General features: G+C 37.2%; 1 protein-coding gene across 2 annotated transcripts in view; it reads right to left on the bottom strand.

Annotated features, from left to right (window-relative positions):
• Positions 1 to 17,722, bottom strand: part of CFAP300 (cilia and flagella associated protein 300) — a 28,732-nt gene that overhangs the window by 2,562 nt on the left and 8,448 nt on the right. The window contains exons 3-5 of one of the 2 annotated variants that reach the window (XM_007448550.1): positions 14,113 to 14,188; positions 8,665 to 8,831; positions 5,020 to 5,192 (exon numbers count right to left, since the gene is read on the bottom strand). In XM_007448550.1, the coding sequence (XP_007448612.1) occupies positions 5,020 to 5,192; positions 8,665 to 8,831; positions 14,113 to 14,188 (416 nt within the window). Of the gene's footprint in view, positions 1 to 4,958; positions 5,193 to 8,664; positions 8,832 to 14,112; positions 14,189 to 17,722 lie in introns of those variants that run through there. The other variant, XM_007448551.1, reaches the window with a different exon arrangement.

Below are 17,722 nucleotides of genomic sequence, written 5' to 3'. Positions count from 1 at the left end.
CCCTACACCTCACCTGTTTATCTTATACCTACTCTAAATTCATATACATCAAAGGTATTGTCCATGTGTTACATGTGTAGGTTAAATTTAAAGGAAGACATCCCTCTTCTTCACTTTATCAGGTAAAAGTACTTCTTTCCCTTCACTACATATGTAAAGAAATGGGGAAAAGGGAGAGGAGGAGAAAGAAGGGGGACTCTGTGTGAGGGTGTGCATGCATGTGTGTTTGAGCTTGTGCACCTGTTAGAGATGACCAGATGCAAGCCATTTCAGGGTTTAGGGTTCAAGATTCTTAGGCAGTTTTCATCTTGAAAACATTTCATTCAAATTTAAACCCAGGAATCATGCAATTAAATTGATTTCCATATATTTCTATAACATAAGTTGAGGTCATTTTCTTTTATTTCTCTAATGTGTAAGATACACTGCTTGAAAGTTGGAGACTACATTTAAAATTTCATGCTTATCTGAGAGAAGACTATCACCACTACATATAAAACGTTTGCATACACCTGTATGACCACACAGATCAAAATGCAGAACATATCTATGGTTATATCTAATTTTAAATACTGATCTGGAGGTGGTTATATGGGTGTAAACATATATAAAAATTCACTGAACTTATGTACACTATGATTTGTTCAGTTTACTGTATGTAAATTACTCCTCAGTTTAAAAAAAAAGAGCCCCTGTAAAAGTTTGTGCTTATCAAATAAACTTAGAGGAAATTTAGTATTTGATACTTCACATAGTAATCACTTAACACATACAAACACACACCATAGGTGTATTATTTTTAAAAAGAAACTACATTTGTATATTATTAGGAGTTGGTTCCTAATGGAAATAAATCATATTATTCCATTTTATTACCACTGATCCTGTATTACTGTTACTTTAAAATATCTCTAAGACAATTCGTCTAGTTTTTTATAGGTCAAGCAAAGTATATTATCACCTGTCCTATATCTCATAAGAAAAAAAGAAAAGGAAATGTGAAGTGATATTCATTTGTGCCCTAGGGTGTTCTACTAATAATTGCATTATATCAGATTTTTGGCAGTCACTAATTCACTCTTCAGGTAACCATAGTTTTTAAGGATGCTGGAACATAATTTCCATGTAGTGCTTTTAAAAAGTATGATTTTATTAATGGTTTAGAAATAGTGTAATGATTGGTTTCTTATCAATATCATTTGTGCTAATTTCTGAGGATCAGTCCCATATTGACTCTAAACGTTACGGTGTACAGACCATTCTAACTCTGCTCATTTTAAGACACAAGGACCCCACCGCTTAATTAGCATCTGAAGGTCATAATCTAAGACTCTCAGTTCAAATCATAAAATCTGGGGCAGATATGTATTTTGGAGAACATCTCCTAAAACTTTGACAAGAGCATGTATTTAATGTCTAAAGTAGGAAAGACACAGGCACCATTAGTAGCTATAGAATTATTTTTGAGATTCAATGAAACAACTGATCATTTGCTCTCCAAGAAAATGGTTCTGAAGTATTGCCTATGCGATTTAAAGGGACCATAATCTTTGAAAATAAGGCATTTTCCAAAACATTTAAAAGATGTCTTTTATAGGACTTGTAATAATGGATGAGGGAGAAAATATCTTAATGTTTTTACCTTTTTGTTTGAGTCAGAGACCCCTAAAATCAGGCTCTGTAATGTGCCCTCAATATCTACAAACATAAGGGATGGACTTCTTTGCTAGAATGAATCAGCGACAATGTTTATCTGCAAGTGCAGGTTAGATAATGTAAGGTAGGTACTGCATGTTTAATTAGAAAGATAGCAAACGTTTTTCTAAAGCATGTAAAAACACCTAAAACTCAAGTAAAGGAACAGGAAAAAACATCCGTCTTGGTTAAGTTAGCTTGTACAAATGACTTGATTAGATACATGGCTCAGAATTCTGAGAAATTACTGATGATACTTCAAGTTCCACTTGTGCTTCCTCTACTTATACACCCTTGATAAATGCTATGTTGAACCAACCTGTATCTTTACCTTAACCAACTGACACAGCATCTGACCCAAATCAGCACGACTAATATTAGAAAAGCCCCATGTAGTGCATATGATAAGCAAACCGACATAGCTCCTAAGGGATTTTGAGGTCATTTAACGCATTCAGTTGCTTTGTGTTGGCACCTAAGCCATCTCAAGGAAATATTTATTCTAATCATAATTTTCTACTGAAGTTGCTTTGGGAAGACAATTTCACATCCTCTCCTCATTCAGCAAGGAAATTCATAAGCATGCTTAACTTGGATCATCGAGAGAAATATTTAATGGGTCTCAGAGAAAAGTAATGCTGTAACTGGGCTGGTCTCCTTCCCAGTCTCCCCTAGAATGACAGACTTGTGATGCATCGCCCCCGAATTGGGAACAGACTGCCCTCCTCTTTGCTGGCCCTTGTGGACTTGACTCCATCAAGACGTCCCTGATTGCTCACACCTACACTGACAATTTTTTCTTTTGAACTTCCAGGGTTTTTATTACAGTATAAAGAGCTGTAAACATTTGCCTATAATAACTGAACATTTGATCATATAAAAAAAGTTTACTTACAAAATATTTTAAACAATTACTTTACTATTATTTACTATGTTAACTTGTAATTTCCTTAAGGTCAGAGACTGCTCCTCTTGCACTCTTTAGTGCTTGGTCGAGTTCAGTGCCCAATGTTAACACTTGCTGGTTGCCTGATTAAGTGATTCCATGGACACAATTCTTATCCTTTCTGTAAGATGTCATGAATTTTGGATACTCATTTTATGAGTGGTCATTACTCTTTGAGTCATACTTTTTCTTAGCACCCAAAAAGTATAGAAGAGTATCACAAGTGAGAATTCAGGGAAGGGAATGTTGGAAAAAATAGCAGTTTCTTCAATGTTTAGGTTCTAAAGTTATTTCTATTTCAAATATCTCTAATAGAATCTCTTCCTCTACAGCACATGGTAGTGAGGAATTCCACAGGTTCATGTGGTTGATGAGGTACAACACACTGTGGTAGCTGTGGTGTGTGTGTTTGTGTGTGTGTGTATGTGTGTGTGTGTGTGTGTGTTTAGGGTACATCGAGGAGTATGTAGCAGGAGTGCTAGAAGCAGTCTTGTAAGTTTTCATGAGCTGCAAATGATAAGAACAGAATATGTTTGATGTAGGTATGTGCATGTTATTTCTGAAATTCTGTTTCTATAATTTCTCTTCCAACAATCTTTATGTATTGACACAATAACTTTTTCATAAATATCAGAGACAGATTATAGAAATATTTTTCTGTTTTTAAAACTATATAAAAAATAAACTCAGTAGAACAACTGATTCATGCAGTTTGTTGTATAGCTGTATGACACATGTAATGGATATGAGAATTGAGTTGTTGAAGATAAAGTAACAATCAAGAGTTTGATGAGAGGGGCTTGCCGGGCTTCCCGGGCTTCCCTGGTGGTGCAATGGTTGAGGGTCCGCCTGCCAAGGCAGGGGACATGGGTTCGTGCCCCGGTCTGGGAGGATCTCACATGCCGCGGAGCTGCTGGGCCCGTGAGCCATGGCCGCTGAGCCTGCGCGTCCGGAGACTGTGCTCCGCAACAGGAGAGGCCACAACAGTGAGAGGCCCGCGTACCGCAAAAAAAAAACAAACAAAAAACCAAACAGACAAAAAAGAGTTTGATGAGAATCTAATTCTCTTGTTTTCCTATTAAAGTAAAATTGTGGGGCTTCCCTGATGGCACAGCAGTTAAGAATCCGCCTGCCAATGCAGGGGACACAGGTTCAAGCCCTGGTCCAGGAAGATCCCACATGCCATGGAGCAACTAAGCCCATGTGCCACAACTACTGAGACTGCGCTCTAGAGCCCGCGAGCCACGACTACTGACCCTGCGTGCCGCAACCACTGAAGCCCGCGCACCTAGAGCCCATGCTCCGCAACAAGAGAAGCCACTGCAATGAGAAGCCTGTGCACTGCAACAAAGAGTAGCCCCCAGTTGCTGCAACTAGAGAAAGCCTGCGCACAGCAACGAAGACTCAACGCAGCCAAGAATAAAATAAATAAATAAATAAATAAATAAATAAATAAATAAAAGTAAAATTGTGTAACTAAACTCTGGGAACCTTTGCTTTTACTTGTTCCTATCCCCTTTGCCTATAAAGATGATCCAATATCTTCATCATTGAAAAACCCAACTAAAGAATGTTCACTCCAGTTAAAATAAAAGCATAAATAAAAGATTTGTAAAGTCTTTATCCTCACTTGGTCTTCAAAAAGAAAAAAAACAAAAAAAACCCTAGTGGAGGGCTTCCCTTGTGGCGCAGTAGTTGAGAGTCCGCCTGCCGATGCAGGGGACGCGGGTTCGTGCCCCGGTCCGGGAAGATCCCACATGCCTCGGAGCAGCTGGGCCCGTGAGCCATGGCCGCTGAGCCTGTGCATCCGGAGCCTGTGCTCCGCAACAGGAGAGGCCACAGCAGTGAGAGGCCCGCGTACCATAAAAAAAAAAAAAAAAACCCTAGTGGAATACCTAAAACAAATTTAGGATTAATTTTGAAAAGATAAACACTTAGGTGAAAATTCTTCTACCTCTTTAGAACAAAGGTAATAATTATTTTTACTATTATATTCATCAGTATCAGTCAAGCAAGTTCAAACACCCTGAGGGAGCTCATGTCCCCTTGAGATTTAAAAGAAGGCCTAGGGATAAAAGGGAGACCTGGAAGAAGGCAGTTGCTAGTAAGGGATGGAGTGGGTGACAGGTCTGGATGAGAAAACAAGGACAAGAGGCAGCTGAGAGGACTGAGGGCTAAAATAGGGTCAGGGAAATCTAGAAATTTTGTAGCCTGGAAGAGAATAAGGAGGCTCTGACGAGGGGGTCAGGGTGGCACTATTTTTACTTACTTTGGTTGTTAATAGATCCACAAATAGTTGCTGGGTAATCCTACCAGAGTTAAATAAATAATTTGCTCTATTAACCAGAGATTTACATATTGTAATCAAGCAACATTACCTCACTAGATCCTTATAGATAAGCTTTGTTGTTTCCAGATATGGATTAAGCACATCTTCATATTGACAAAGGGCTCCACCAAGGCAAAGATGTTTGAAAAGACAAAACAGGAACTCTTCTCTATCTGGTTGGCTGAATACTTCATATTTCTCTGAGTCTTCCACTAGCAAAACCTATGTAAGATGATAAAATTCATCTCAATGTAACATAATTTGAGGTTCTAATTTTTATGTTTTCAAAAGTTCCAGTTTATATGTTTAAAAGTAATTTTAGACCTATTTTCAGAACCAATCCTAAAGCAATGGAGAAGATGATCTGCGAGACCTGTGCTTATTGTCCCTCCATTCTATCATTTTATCAGGTACAGACAGTGAAAGGACTAAATCTAAACGTAAGCCTTCTCTTCTGTTTTCTTTGTTCTAGTTTATATCTTTAGTAATTGTTTCAGTGCTACTGAAATTTTAGAGTTGAGTCACTGCGAATCTCATTTGGAAACAATGGGAGTATAAATAAATGGAGAAACTTCTCCATCCCATAAGGTCCATAGTCTTTGCTTCCATCAAGAGGTTAAACACAAATGGTCATTTTCTAAGCCCTTTCATAGTGTTTGGATTACTATTTTCCTTATGCCCACAGTTACACTATTTTGAACTATTCCGGTAGCGGGAGCCTCATAATCACCTCTTCTTCTGTTCTCCTCTAATAATATCACCTTACACATCACCAAGCTACATGGATGCTTGCTCTCTTGACACCGTGCTACCTCTTTCAGAAAATAGTTTGACTAGGTCTGATGTGGGGGATTTTCTTACACCATTGGGCATTACAGACAATTGCTTAATTTGTTGACTGTAGTGGACATGAACAGGTGATGAATGTATACTACAAAATATATTCCTTTTATTGAATTGCTTATAGCCCATTTACTTGAAAAAAGAATGAGAAATAGCTAATAATAAAATATGGATACAGTAAGATAAAAATAATAAAAGACAAAAGAATGTAACCAAGATGTAAAGTGGGAAGAGAAAATAAAAAAACATAAGGAACTCTACATGGAGAAAAGCTTTAACAATTGTGCATGACATTTAACACTACCATACACTTAACACAAACATAAATACACATAAGAAACTCTAGATGGAAAAAAGCTATAAAAATTGTGCATAACACAATGCTATCACATAGGTAAAGGAAGGATATATGAGTCATATAACAATCACTGTCTAGCAGTAAGAAGTACACTTTTTATTAGGAAAATTGATTAAACTTAACATTTTATTTACCTCAATCTCAAATGAAAATCATTACAAGTTCATTATATAAGAGGCATTAAAAAGCAATAAACTCTATGGTGTTGTCTATATGTAGTTTACTTATAATGACTTGAAAGCTGAAGTTATATGTAGTAAAAGGTAAGAGGAAGTGGTCCACAGTTTATTGCTTTCTGTGTGCCACATATAAGACCTGTAACATCTCCTCTCCTTCCCTCCCTCTCTCTCTATAAGGAAATAATGTGATATTAAAACCCAAGTTTACAGCCACCTAAAGATTTGGCTTAATACAAGGGTGACAAAAGCCCTTAGGGATGAATAGTTTACACATTCCTTACACAAGGACTCATATATTGAATTGATTAGGCTGTGCAATTAAAAAATTATAATTAAAAACATTTTTGGAGTGAATGTTAAAACAATAATATTTTATGTCTGATCTCCCTCTCTATTCACATACAGATCTGTTTAGTTGTGTAGCCCTCAGAGAGGAGACAGGCAATGGTTAATGAGTCCAACTTCTGAGCTGTGGTCAGGAAGGAGGCTATTATCAGAACTTAATTACACAGTGTGCCAACAGAATCTGTGTTGCTACACAATGGGAGGGCCCTTTCTAGTTCAGGCTAAAGCTAAAAGTTCTTTATATTTTTTTCAGCCGGAAAGCAACCAAGTTAAAGCCCGCTCTGTTGCCACAGAGCGGCAAAGAACACAAGAGCAAAACATACAGGCAATCAGCAAAAAACACCGAGCCCCAGCCCTTCCTGAATAGAGGTGCTACTCATGGCAATAAATAAGCAGGAGGCAGTTTTGCAGGGTATTCTGGTGAAGAGCAAACCCTCCTTTTATTTTTACTTTTTGGCCGCGCCGCATCCTAGTTCCCCAACCAGGAATCGAAGCCGTGCCCCCTGCATTGGAAGCACGGAGTCTCAACCACTGGACAGCCAGGGAAGTCCCACAAACCTTTCTTTTAAAACGTCATTGTTGGGCTTCCCTGATGGCGCAGTGGTTGAGAGTCCGTCTGCCGATGGTGAGGACACGGGTTCGTTCCCCGGTTCAGGAAGGTCCCACATTCCGCCGAGTGGCTGGGCCCGTGAGCGATGGCCGCTGATCCTGCGCGTCCGGAGCCTGCGCTTCGCAATGGGAGAGGCCACAGCAGTGAGAGGCCCACGTAACGCAAACAAGCAAACAAACCTCATTGGTGAGGCTCTCTCTGTAGAAGTGATGGTGTAGGAGTGAGTCCTTTTAGGTATTGTCCTAGTGAAGATCAATGTATGGACTGGCTGGATGCTCCCTCGTCTCCTACAGACAAGATTCCTGTGTCCAGAACGATGTATCAGTAGCCTCCCTATTTCATTTCTATCTGCATTTGTAATACATTAGACTTGTACATCTTCCTTCTCTCTTAATGTATAATAATAATAATAGTAATTAGTAGTAGTTCATATTATTGAAATCTTACTAAGTGCTGAGTATTCTGTAAAGCACTTTAAATGCATCATGTCACATAATTCTTACATTATTCCTATTTCATATATGAAGAAACTGAAGCTTAGAGAGGTTAAGTATGACAGTTATTAAAGTGACAGAGCCTAGATTTGAACCTACATCTATTTGATAGCCCTAATTTTTGACCACTTTGTAAATACTCTTTCTCATCAATTAAAATAATAATAATGATGATATTTCATTTTAACAGCATTTCATAAAATGCTTTCTCAACAATTTTAGGAAGAAGGTAGAATAGGCATTTTAATTTCCATATTGTACAGATAAGATCTTGAGGCTCAAGATATTGAATGACTTGCCTAAGGTTATTATTATCTTGTAAATAATAAATCAGGAATTAGGAAAATAATCCATGTCTTCTGATGCCAAGTTCAGTATGTCTCTCGTTAAAACAAAAGTTAACTTAGTTAATCAAATGCCTTTTTGATCTCAGCAATGAGATTAAAAGATTATTTCCCTCCAGGGATGTTTTTAAATATTCATTTGATATGTTAAGATAAAATATTGAAGAAAAATAATCATCAATTAAAGAGGCCAGAGTTTCCTGACCTCAGCACTACTGACATTTTGGGCCAGATAACTTTGTTGTAGGGACTGTCCTGTGCATTGCATGATGCTTAGCAGCATCCCTGGCCTCTACCCATTAGATGTCAGTAGAAGCCCACTGAGAACTAATGAAATACACACATAATCAAGTTGATAAGAAAAGTGCCATCCAAGAAGAAACCTACCCAGGTAATGATTATTACTGATCATTATTCATTGATAAGAGGTATTTTATGGGTTTTAGGCAGGCAAAAGTTTTTGACATTAAGCATTTCCTGAAATGAAATTCTATTGTGAAAATTTTAAATTCTGTACTTACTTTTCGTAATTCATCAGAAATAAGGAAGGGATCACAAAAAGAATCTAAACATTTAACAATATGTCCATTCTCTCGTACAATATCTTCATCATATAACGGATTAAAAAATGACATTGAAAGCTGTGTGCAAGGAACGTTTATAGCTTCAATTTTTTTCACTTCAGTTCCTGAATAAAGAGAGATAAAAATTAATTTAGTACTCTCAATTATTGCCAAAACAAATATCACTCTGCAGAGATTCTAAGAAGTAACCAAATACAACATATGCTTTGATAGATTTAAAAGACACATTAGTTTAGGGATTTTATTAAATTCTTATTTTTCAGGTTTATTTTTATTAATTATTAAAAGTTTATAACAAAATTTCACCATTTCAGGCCTAGATGAAGGATATGTAAATTAGAAAATACTTGAAAATGAAATATTTATTGTGTAGTAGGAGGTTCTTAGATCAATTTTAATGTATATATCAGAATTGCCTATAAAACATAGAAATTGCTTCATATGATTTTGGATTTGTATTATGATTAATGCTTTATAATTCATATTACAAAAATTTTAATTAACGTAAGGATGTTTCTAAAGTCACTGAGGGTATTTTGAAAATGTTTCTCTCCATTTAAAAATTTCTCCCTTGTGATCTCACTTATAGTGTTTATAACAAAAAAAAGGTTTTCCAAATCAAGGTAAATTTCAAACCAGGCCCTAATCAAGTTATTACAAGTGTTAGAGAAATTTGAAATCATGGTGTTCTGTCTATTTTTCTCTTGTAGCTCTAGTTCTTCCCATTTCCACACCAACACCACCCCCCCCCCCATTTATTTCCTGAATGTGTCTTTCAGGAATGGATTTTCTGTTACTAGAGTTTCTATTAAATTGCAAAAAGACATAAAGATTAAGGTGAATACTTTTATTATTGCCTCAGTGAGTCACTCAATCGGTTTCTCTCCTTTATGCACCTAGATATGCACACGTACTCACTCAGATATAAAGGGGTGGAATTCTCCTTGTTCAAAGTTCTAGGACGATTGCAGACTTAGATATGGTGTGCCCCCTCCCCAATATATTTGCTGGATTTCTGACCTGAGAAGCAATTTGAGCTTGAGAAGAGTAATGTTGGTGATTATTTGCACTTCCTCCCTCTGGCTGTCCACCCAGAGTCTTGCTAGGACCTGTTGCTCTCATTCTGATCCTGAGCTGGGCTAGTGTGGAGGCAAGAAGAATGCCTGGAGCCAAGAACTGTGCATGCCTCAGTTATTGCAAAAGATATGCTGCTAAGAAAAGCTCCTTTTGTTCTAGAAGCAAAATCCTTCGGAAGATTAAAGTAAAAAGAAGACCCTAGAAAATGACAGAGTAGGTCTGAGTAATACTGGAAGACCAAAGAACAAGAGCCGTATAAAGCCAGACAATTTTCAAAGATGGGTTGGTGGCCGTAGGATGAGGGACTGACGTTGGGCAACATGCCATTTTAATAAATCTCCCCTAGGTCTGATTTGGGGAGTGGCAGGAGGGTGTGGATGGTGAGAGAAGGTAATTGAATTTAAACCACTTAATGTGAAACATAGAAACAGAACTTGCTGTGGACTGAATTGTGTCCTTCCAAAATTCATATGTTAAAGCCCTAACCCCCAAAGGGATGGTATTTCGAGATGGAGTCTTTGGGGAAGTAATTAGGGTTAGATGAGGTCATGGGTGGGGTTAGGAGGACCTCAACATATGAATTTTGAAGGGACACAATCCAGTCCACAGCCTTCTCCTCCTGGACCCCCAAATTCATGTCCTTCTCACATGAAAAATACATTGACTCTATCCCAATAGCCCCAAAAGTCTTAACTCATTCCAGCATCAACCCTAAAGTCTAAAGTCCAAAGTCTCATCTAAATATCATCTAAATCAGATATGGGTGAGAGTTGGGGTACAATTCATCCTGAGGCAAAATTCCTCTCCAGCTAAGAACCTGCAAAACAAGACAAGTTACATGCTTCCAAAATACAGTGGTGAGATAGGCATAGGATAGACGTTTACATTCCAAAAGGGAGAAATATGAAAGAAGATAGGGGTGATGGTCCCAAGCAAGCCTAGAACTTGGCAAGGCAAATTCCATTAGACTTTAAGCCTCAAGAATAATCCTCTTTGGTTCGATGTTCTGCTTTCCATACCTACTGGGGAGGTTCTTCCTCCAAGGAAGTGTGTTGTTGAAACTGAGGGGGTGACCCTGACGATCTCTAAATTGCCTTCTCAGTCCTTCTCTTTTCTTGAAGAATAGCACATGCTTACAGTTGAGGGCTCCATGGTCTGGCCCTGTAGGATCTAAAAAGTCTGATAGCCTTCATTTTGTCTCATTTTTTTTCTGTCCCCTTTAGTTCAAGCTGGCAGTGTCTTTGCTGGTACAATCCCATCTCTATTTCTGGCTTCTGCTGAAATGGCTGATTAAGCCATGAGTTGCACCCATGATCTCTTTATCAAATGGTTGCTCAAGGACACACTTAGTGTTCTCTTCAGAACAAGCTTTCTCATTTTCTGCAATATGGATATGCTGAGAATGTTCCAAATCTTCAAGTTCTGGTTCCGTTCCGCTTAACAATTCCTTCTTCAATTCATCTCTCTCCTTCCATATTTCACTATAACCATTCAGGAGGAAACAAGCCACTCCTTCAATACTTTGCTTAGAAATCTCCTCAGCAAATATTAATTTTATCACTTACAAGTTCTATTTTCCACAAAAGCACTAGAACACAGTTCAGCCAAGTTCTCTGCCATTTTATAACAAGGACTGCTTCTTTCCAGTTTCGAATGCCATGCTCCTCATTTCCATCTGAGACCTCACCAGAATCAACCTTAACATCCATATTCTAGCATGCACCTCAAGACTCTTACAGACTATAACCATTACACAATTTCAATGTTACTTCCACATTTTTAGGTATTTTTACAGAAGCACTCCACTTGGTACCAAAATCTGTATGAGTCTGCTTGGGCTGCTATCACAAAATACTGTAGACTGGGTAGTTTAAACAACAGACATTTATTTTTCCACAGTTCTATAGGGTGGGAAGTCTAAAATCAAGATGTCAGCTGATTTAGTTCCTGGTGAGGACTCTCTTCCTGGCTTGCAAATGGCTGCCTTCTAGCTGTGTCCACATGTGACAGACTCTTATAAGAACACTAATCCCATCATGAGGGCCTCTCAAGACCTTATCTAAACCTGAAATCTCCCAAAGACCTCATCTCCAAATACTGTCACATCAGGAGTTAAGGCTTCAATATAAGAATTTGGGAGGGGACACAATTCAGTGCATAGCACACACTCTCTGTTATGTAGAAATTTGGTTAAATTATGTCTCCAGCATTTATAAGTTTTACAATGCATCACTAAGATCACACAGAAAGTTAAGAATGTATTGTTTTTTACCTAATACTAGCATTACAATACACTGAATAGCTCCTTTTTATTTAGTGTCCAAGTTGGTGCTTTTCTGGAAACCCTGTTAATGTGGAAGTGACAGAGACAAGATGAGTTCTAGAGCCTGGATTTGAATCTCAACTCCACCTGGCCAGCTATGTAAAACTGCACAAGTTACTTAGCTCATGCTTCTGACCCCTCATTTTTGAGATAGGGATATACAATAATACCTCTCTGAGTTGTTTTGAGAATTAAAGGAGGTAAGTGCATAATGCCCTTAGCTGAGCACATAGGAAGCACCCATTACACGTCAGCCAAAGAAGGGCAAAGTACGTCTAAAAGAAGGGGGCCGTGGCAGCTGGCTGAGAGGATAAATCAGCACCAACAATTGGCAACATAGGCAGTGTAGCCAGTAGTGAAGGAGATTCCATCATCACTCTCTTTAAACCTGGTTCACTTGCTTGAAAAATGTCTTTTCTCTCATTAAACAAAAGCTGTTTCTTATGCTTATAAAGGCCCCCAGAGTAAAATTAGAGAGAAGATGGCCGATATATGAGAAAAAGAAGAAGAAAAGCAAATAGGAGGAGATTAAAAACAAGTTAATGGAAGAGTACAAGCAATCCACTGGAAACTTCTGTTTCTGAAGTGGAGTGCTACCTCTTCTTCTATTTTTCAGAGTACTTCTAATTGATTCTGTCAAGTACATGTGGAATTTTAGAACCTTTCTTTTTGCAGTGCCTTTTACAAAAATTAGAAAAAAAGTCAGTGCTGTTTTGTGAAGTATGTACCAAAATGGGGGAAGGTAGAATGCCTATTTCAATGAACGTTATCTTTTGTAAACGAGTTTACTGAAGTTACTGTAAACAGGGTTTGTAAACACTATGATACGTGACTCTGATTATTTCCTTTTGAAGATTTGGAAATGGTAAATATATTTGCTTAGGTACTCAGTTTAACTTTGTAAGTAGTCTGAAGATCACACTGTACTAACTTTTGGTTCTATAAATTTTGCAGTGGTCTTTAGCCAAAATCAATAAAATTTGAGCTACTAAGTCCAACATCATGAACTGTTTGTAAACTTGTGCTTGACTAATACTTTATGAAAAGTTATTTTTGTGTAAGGCCACTAGAGTTCCATGAAAATACGTTTTAAGAATTTACCAAAACAACCCCATCTAATTTAAAATCAACTTACATTTTCTTGAGCACATATTCACATTACCAACCAGATTCTTCTTCTAATTGGAATGATAATTTATTCTATTGTTAAGACAGCTCAACCTAAATTTTCAAATACAGTGTTCACGTTTCTGTTTTCAAAATAGTCTTCTGTTAACTCTCTAAATTATTTCTTGACCTGAGAGTTATTTAAGAGATCTGAGTGTTATTAAGTGTTTAAATGTTTGGGTAATTTTCTTTAAAGATTTCTAGCTGTGTTTCAACGTACTATGAAAATATTATCTATATGAAGTTCTCCTTTTGAGAATTTAAGACTCTCTCCTCCATGATTTAATATATTATTTTTAAAGACTGTTCCATGGTGGCTGCCATAAATTCATTCCCCTGACCCAACTGAGATTTTGCCCACGCATCCGCACACCCGTGGAAGCTTACCTGACCCTTTCCCACTGGGTAGAATTGACCACTCCCTTCCTTTTGCTCCCATTGCTATGTTAGCACCTTTGATACACTATTGCACATATTTTAAAATATATCAGTGAGTTCCTTGAGTACATGTTTTCTCTTACTCACCTTTATGTTCCCTGCATCTGTCAGAGTCCATGAAAGGTGCACAATAACTACTTTCCAAACAAATGTAAAGAGTGAAAAGTTGCTCTTAAGTGTTAAGCCAGGATAGCAGCAGTGGACTACCAGGAGAAAGATGCAGGGCAGGTCTGGCACAGCTGATAATATTTGACTTTGATGTTGTCAAGCAAATGAGTCATTATTCACAATTTACATTTTAATAATGAAAATTCCTGAGGTAAAATTTTGTTATAATAGTAAAATAGTAATCTGAAGAGATGAAAATAAATTTTGTTTACCTAATGTAATCCACTGTCCAGAAGAATCTGAAAGTAACTTCAAATTGGGAATAACATTTGGATCTTTAAAAAAAGCCTAAAATACAGATTTGAGGGGAACAAGTTAGATATATTATTATAAACAGTAATAAGAATTAACTTCTTAAATAACTATAGTAAAATCTCATTTAATTTAAATTGGGGAAGGATAATTTTAAATTGCTAAAATGTCTTAAGCAATAATCATAAAGAAATGAAGTTCTGTTACCTTCAAGTTGGAACAATATGAACAATACTGTTATGTCCAAGTAGATACCTTTGGGACTAATTTAATAAATAGAAAGTAATGATTTACAGTGAAAAGTAAGAGGTTATATAATGTTTGAAAATTTTGTTTTCTTTCAACCTTGTTCTCCCAATTAGCTAATGTAAGTAATCACTGCTTCCACTCTCCCCAACTAAATCTAAATCTAAATGTAACTGTCAATTTAATTCTATCCAAGGGGCACATAGAAAAGTGATAGATTTCACTTCTTTTTAAAAATTTTTTAATATTTTTACAGAGCAGGTTCTTATAAGTCATCCATTTTATACACATCAGTGTATACATGTCAATCCAATTCTCCCAATTCATCACACCACCACCCCAAACCCCCACTGCTTTCCCCCCTTGGTGTCCATATGTTTGTTCTCTACATCTGTGTCTCTATTTCTGCCCTGCAAACTGGTTCATCTGTACCATTTTCTAGGTTCCACATATATGCGTTAATATATGATATTTGTTTTTCTCTTTCTGACTTACTTTACTCTGTATGACAGTCTCTAGATGCACCCACATCTCTACAAATGACCCAGTTTCGTTCCTTTTTATGGCTGAGTAATATTCCATTGTATATATGTACCACATCTTCTTTATCCATTCGTCTGTCAATGGGCATTTAGGTTGCTTCCATGACCTGGCTATTGTAAATAGTGCTGCAATGAACATTGGGGTGCATGTGCCTTTTTGAATTATGGTTTTCTCTGGGTATATGCCCAGTAGTGGGATTGCTGGGTCATATGGTCATTCTATTTTTAGATTTTTAAGGAACCTTCATACTGTTCTCCATAGTGGCTGTATCAATTTACATTCCCACCAACAGTGCAAGAGGGTTCCCTTTTCTCCACACCCTCTCCAGCATTTGTTGTTTGTAGATTTTCTGATGATGCCCATTCTAACTGGTGTGAGGTGAGACCTCATTGTAGTTTTGATCTGCATTTCTCTAATAATTGATGATGCTGAGCAACTTTTCATGTGCTTCTTGGTCATCTGTATATCTTCTTTGGAGAAATGTCTATTTAGGTCTTCTGCCCACTTTTGGATTGGGTTGTTTGTTTTTTTAATATTGAGCTGCATGAGCTGTTTCTATATTTTGGAGATTAATCCTTTGTCTGTTGATTCGTTTGCAAATATTTTCTCCCATTCTGAGGGCTGTCTTTTCGTCTTGTTTATGGTTTCCTTTACTGTGCAAAAGCTTTTAAGTTTCATTAGGTCCCATTTGTTTATTTTTGTTTTTATTTCCATTACTATAGGAGGTGGATCAAAAAAGATCTTGCTGTGATTTATGTCAAAGTGTGTTCTTCCTATGTTTTCCTCTAAGAGTTTTATAGTGTCCAGCCTTACATCTAGGTCTATAATGCATTTTGAGTTTATTTTTGTGTATGGTGTTAGGGAGTATTCTAATTTCATTCTTTTACATGTAGCTGTCCAGTTTTCCCAGCACCACTTAAGTAAGTAATCACTGCTTCCACTCTCCCCAACTAAATCTAAATCTAAATGTAATTGTCAATTTAATTCTATCCAAGGGGCACATAGAAAAGTGATAAATTTCACTTCTTAAAAAATGAAAACTTTCTGTATGGCAAAAGAAAGAAAAGTAGCCAAGAGTTTTATTTCCAGGCACCAGCAGTTGACTCTGGCTGAAAAGATCTGAAGAGAAACTTATTAAAAGTATCTAAGGCAGTCTACTGCCTAATTATCAGGAGATGTAGAGAATCAGGTTAAGTGGGTTAAGTGCTGGGCCCTCAGAATAACACAAAATCATATGTAGAACTGCCCTGATGAGGAAACAGTCATCCTTGCTATAGTTGCATCAAGCACTAAAAAGAGCTACCATGATCCTTTCCTCACCAAGCCTACTGCTGTTCCAGGACTGCCCTAACTGAAAGCTAGATGCCTTTGCCACCACCTCTGCCATAAAAATTCAGGATTCTGTGTGTACCTCTTTCCTTAAGTTGCTCACTTTTCAAAAACTGGTTTTGCACTGATAAATCTGGTTGGTAGCCCTAGATCCCAGGTTTGTGCTCTGAGTGCAAAAGAGGCAAGTCTTACACAGTGAAGGAAACCATCAACAAAATGAAAAGGCAACCTACTGAACAGGGAAAATATTTGCAAATCATATATCTGATAAGGGGTTAATATCCAAAGTACATAAGGAACTCATACAGCTCAATAACAACAACAACAAAACTCCTAAAAATCTGTTTAAAAAATGGGCAGAGAATCTGAATAGACAGTTTTCCAAAGAAGACAAACAGATGGTGAACAGGCACATGAAAAGATGCTCAACACTAATCATCAGGGAAATGCAAATCAAAACCACAATGAGGTATCACTTCACACCTGTTAGAATAGCTATCAACAAAAAGACAAGAAATAACAAGAGTTGGCAAGGATGTGAAGAAAAGGGAACCCTCATGCACTGTTGGTGGGAATGTGAATTTGTGCAGCTACTACGGAAAACAGTATGGAGGTTCCTAAAAAATAAAAAAATAGAACTACCATATTATCCAGCAACTCCACTTCTGAGTATTTATCCAAAGAATACAAAACTCTAATTCAAAAAGCTATAGGGACTTCCCTGGCGGTCTAGTGGTTAAGACTTCACCTTCCAATGCAGGGGGTGTGGGTTCGATCCCTGGTCGGGGAACTAAGATACCACATGCCTCAGGGCCAAAAAAACAAAACATAAAACAGAAGCAATATGGTAACAAATTCAATAAAGACTTTAAAAATGGTCCACATCAAAAAAGCATCCCTATTTCATTGCAGCATTATTTACAATAGCCAAGATATGGAAACAACCTAAATGACCTAAATGTCCATAGGTGAATGAATGGATAAAGAAGTTGTGGTGTACACCCATACATACACACACACACACACACACACACACACACACACACACACACACACACTGGAATACTACTCAGTCATAAAAAAGAACGAAAACTTGCCATTTGCAACAACATAGATGGACCTTGAGGGTATCATGTTAAATGAAATGTCAGACAGAGAAAGACAAATACTCCATCGTTTCACTTATATGTGGAATCAAAAAAAACAGAACAAACCAAACCAAACAAATAGATACAGAAAGTACACTGGTTGTTGCCAGAGAGAAGGGCTCGGAGGTGAATGAAACGGATGAAGGGGTTGAAAGAGGTACAAACTTCCAGTTACAAAATAAATAAGTTATAGGTATGTAATGGACAGCATGGTGACTATAATTAATAATACTGTACTGCACATATATATATATATATATATATATATATATATATATATATATATTTTTTTTTTTTCTTTTTC

Source organism: Lipotes vexillifer, unplaced genomic scaffold, assembly GCF_000442215.2.
Source record: "Lipotes vexillifer unplaced genomic scaffold, Lipotes_vexillifer_v1.1 scaffold593, whole genome shotgun sequence".
NCBI lineage: Eukaryota > Metazoa > Chordata > Mammalia > Artiodactyla > Lipotidae > Lipotes > Lipotes vexillifer.
Note: the sequence above shows the minus strand (reverse complement) of the source record. Positions and strands in the feature narration are given on the sequence as shown.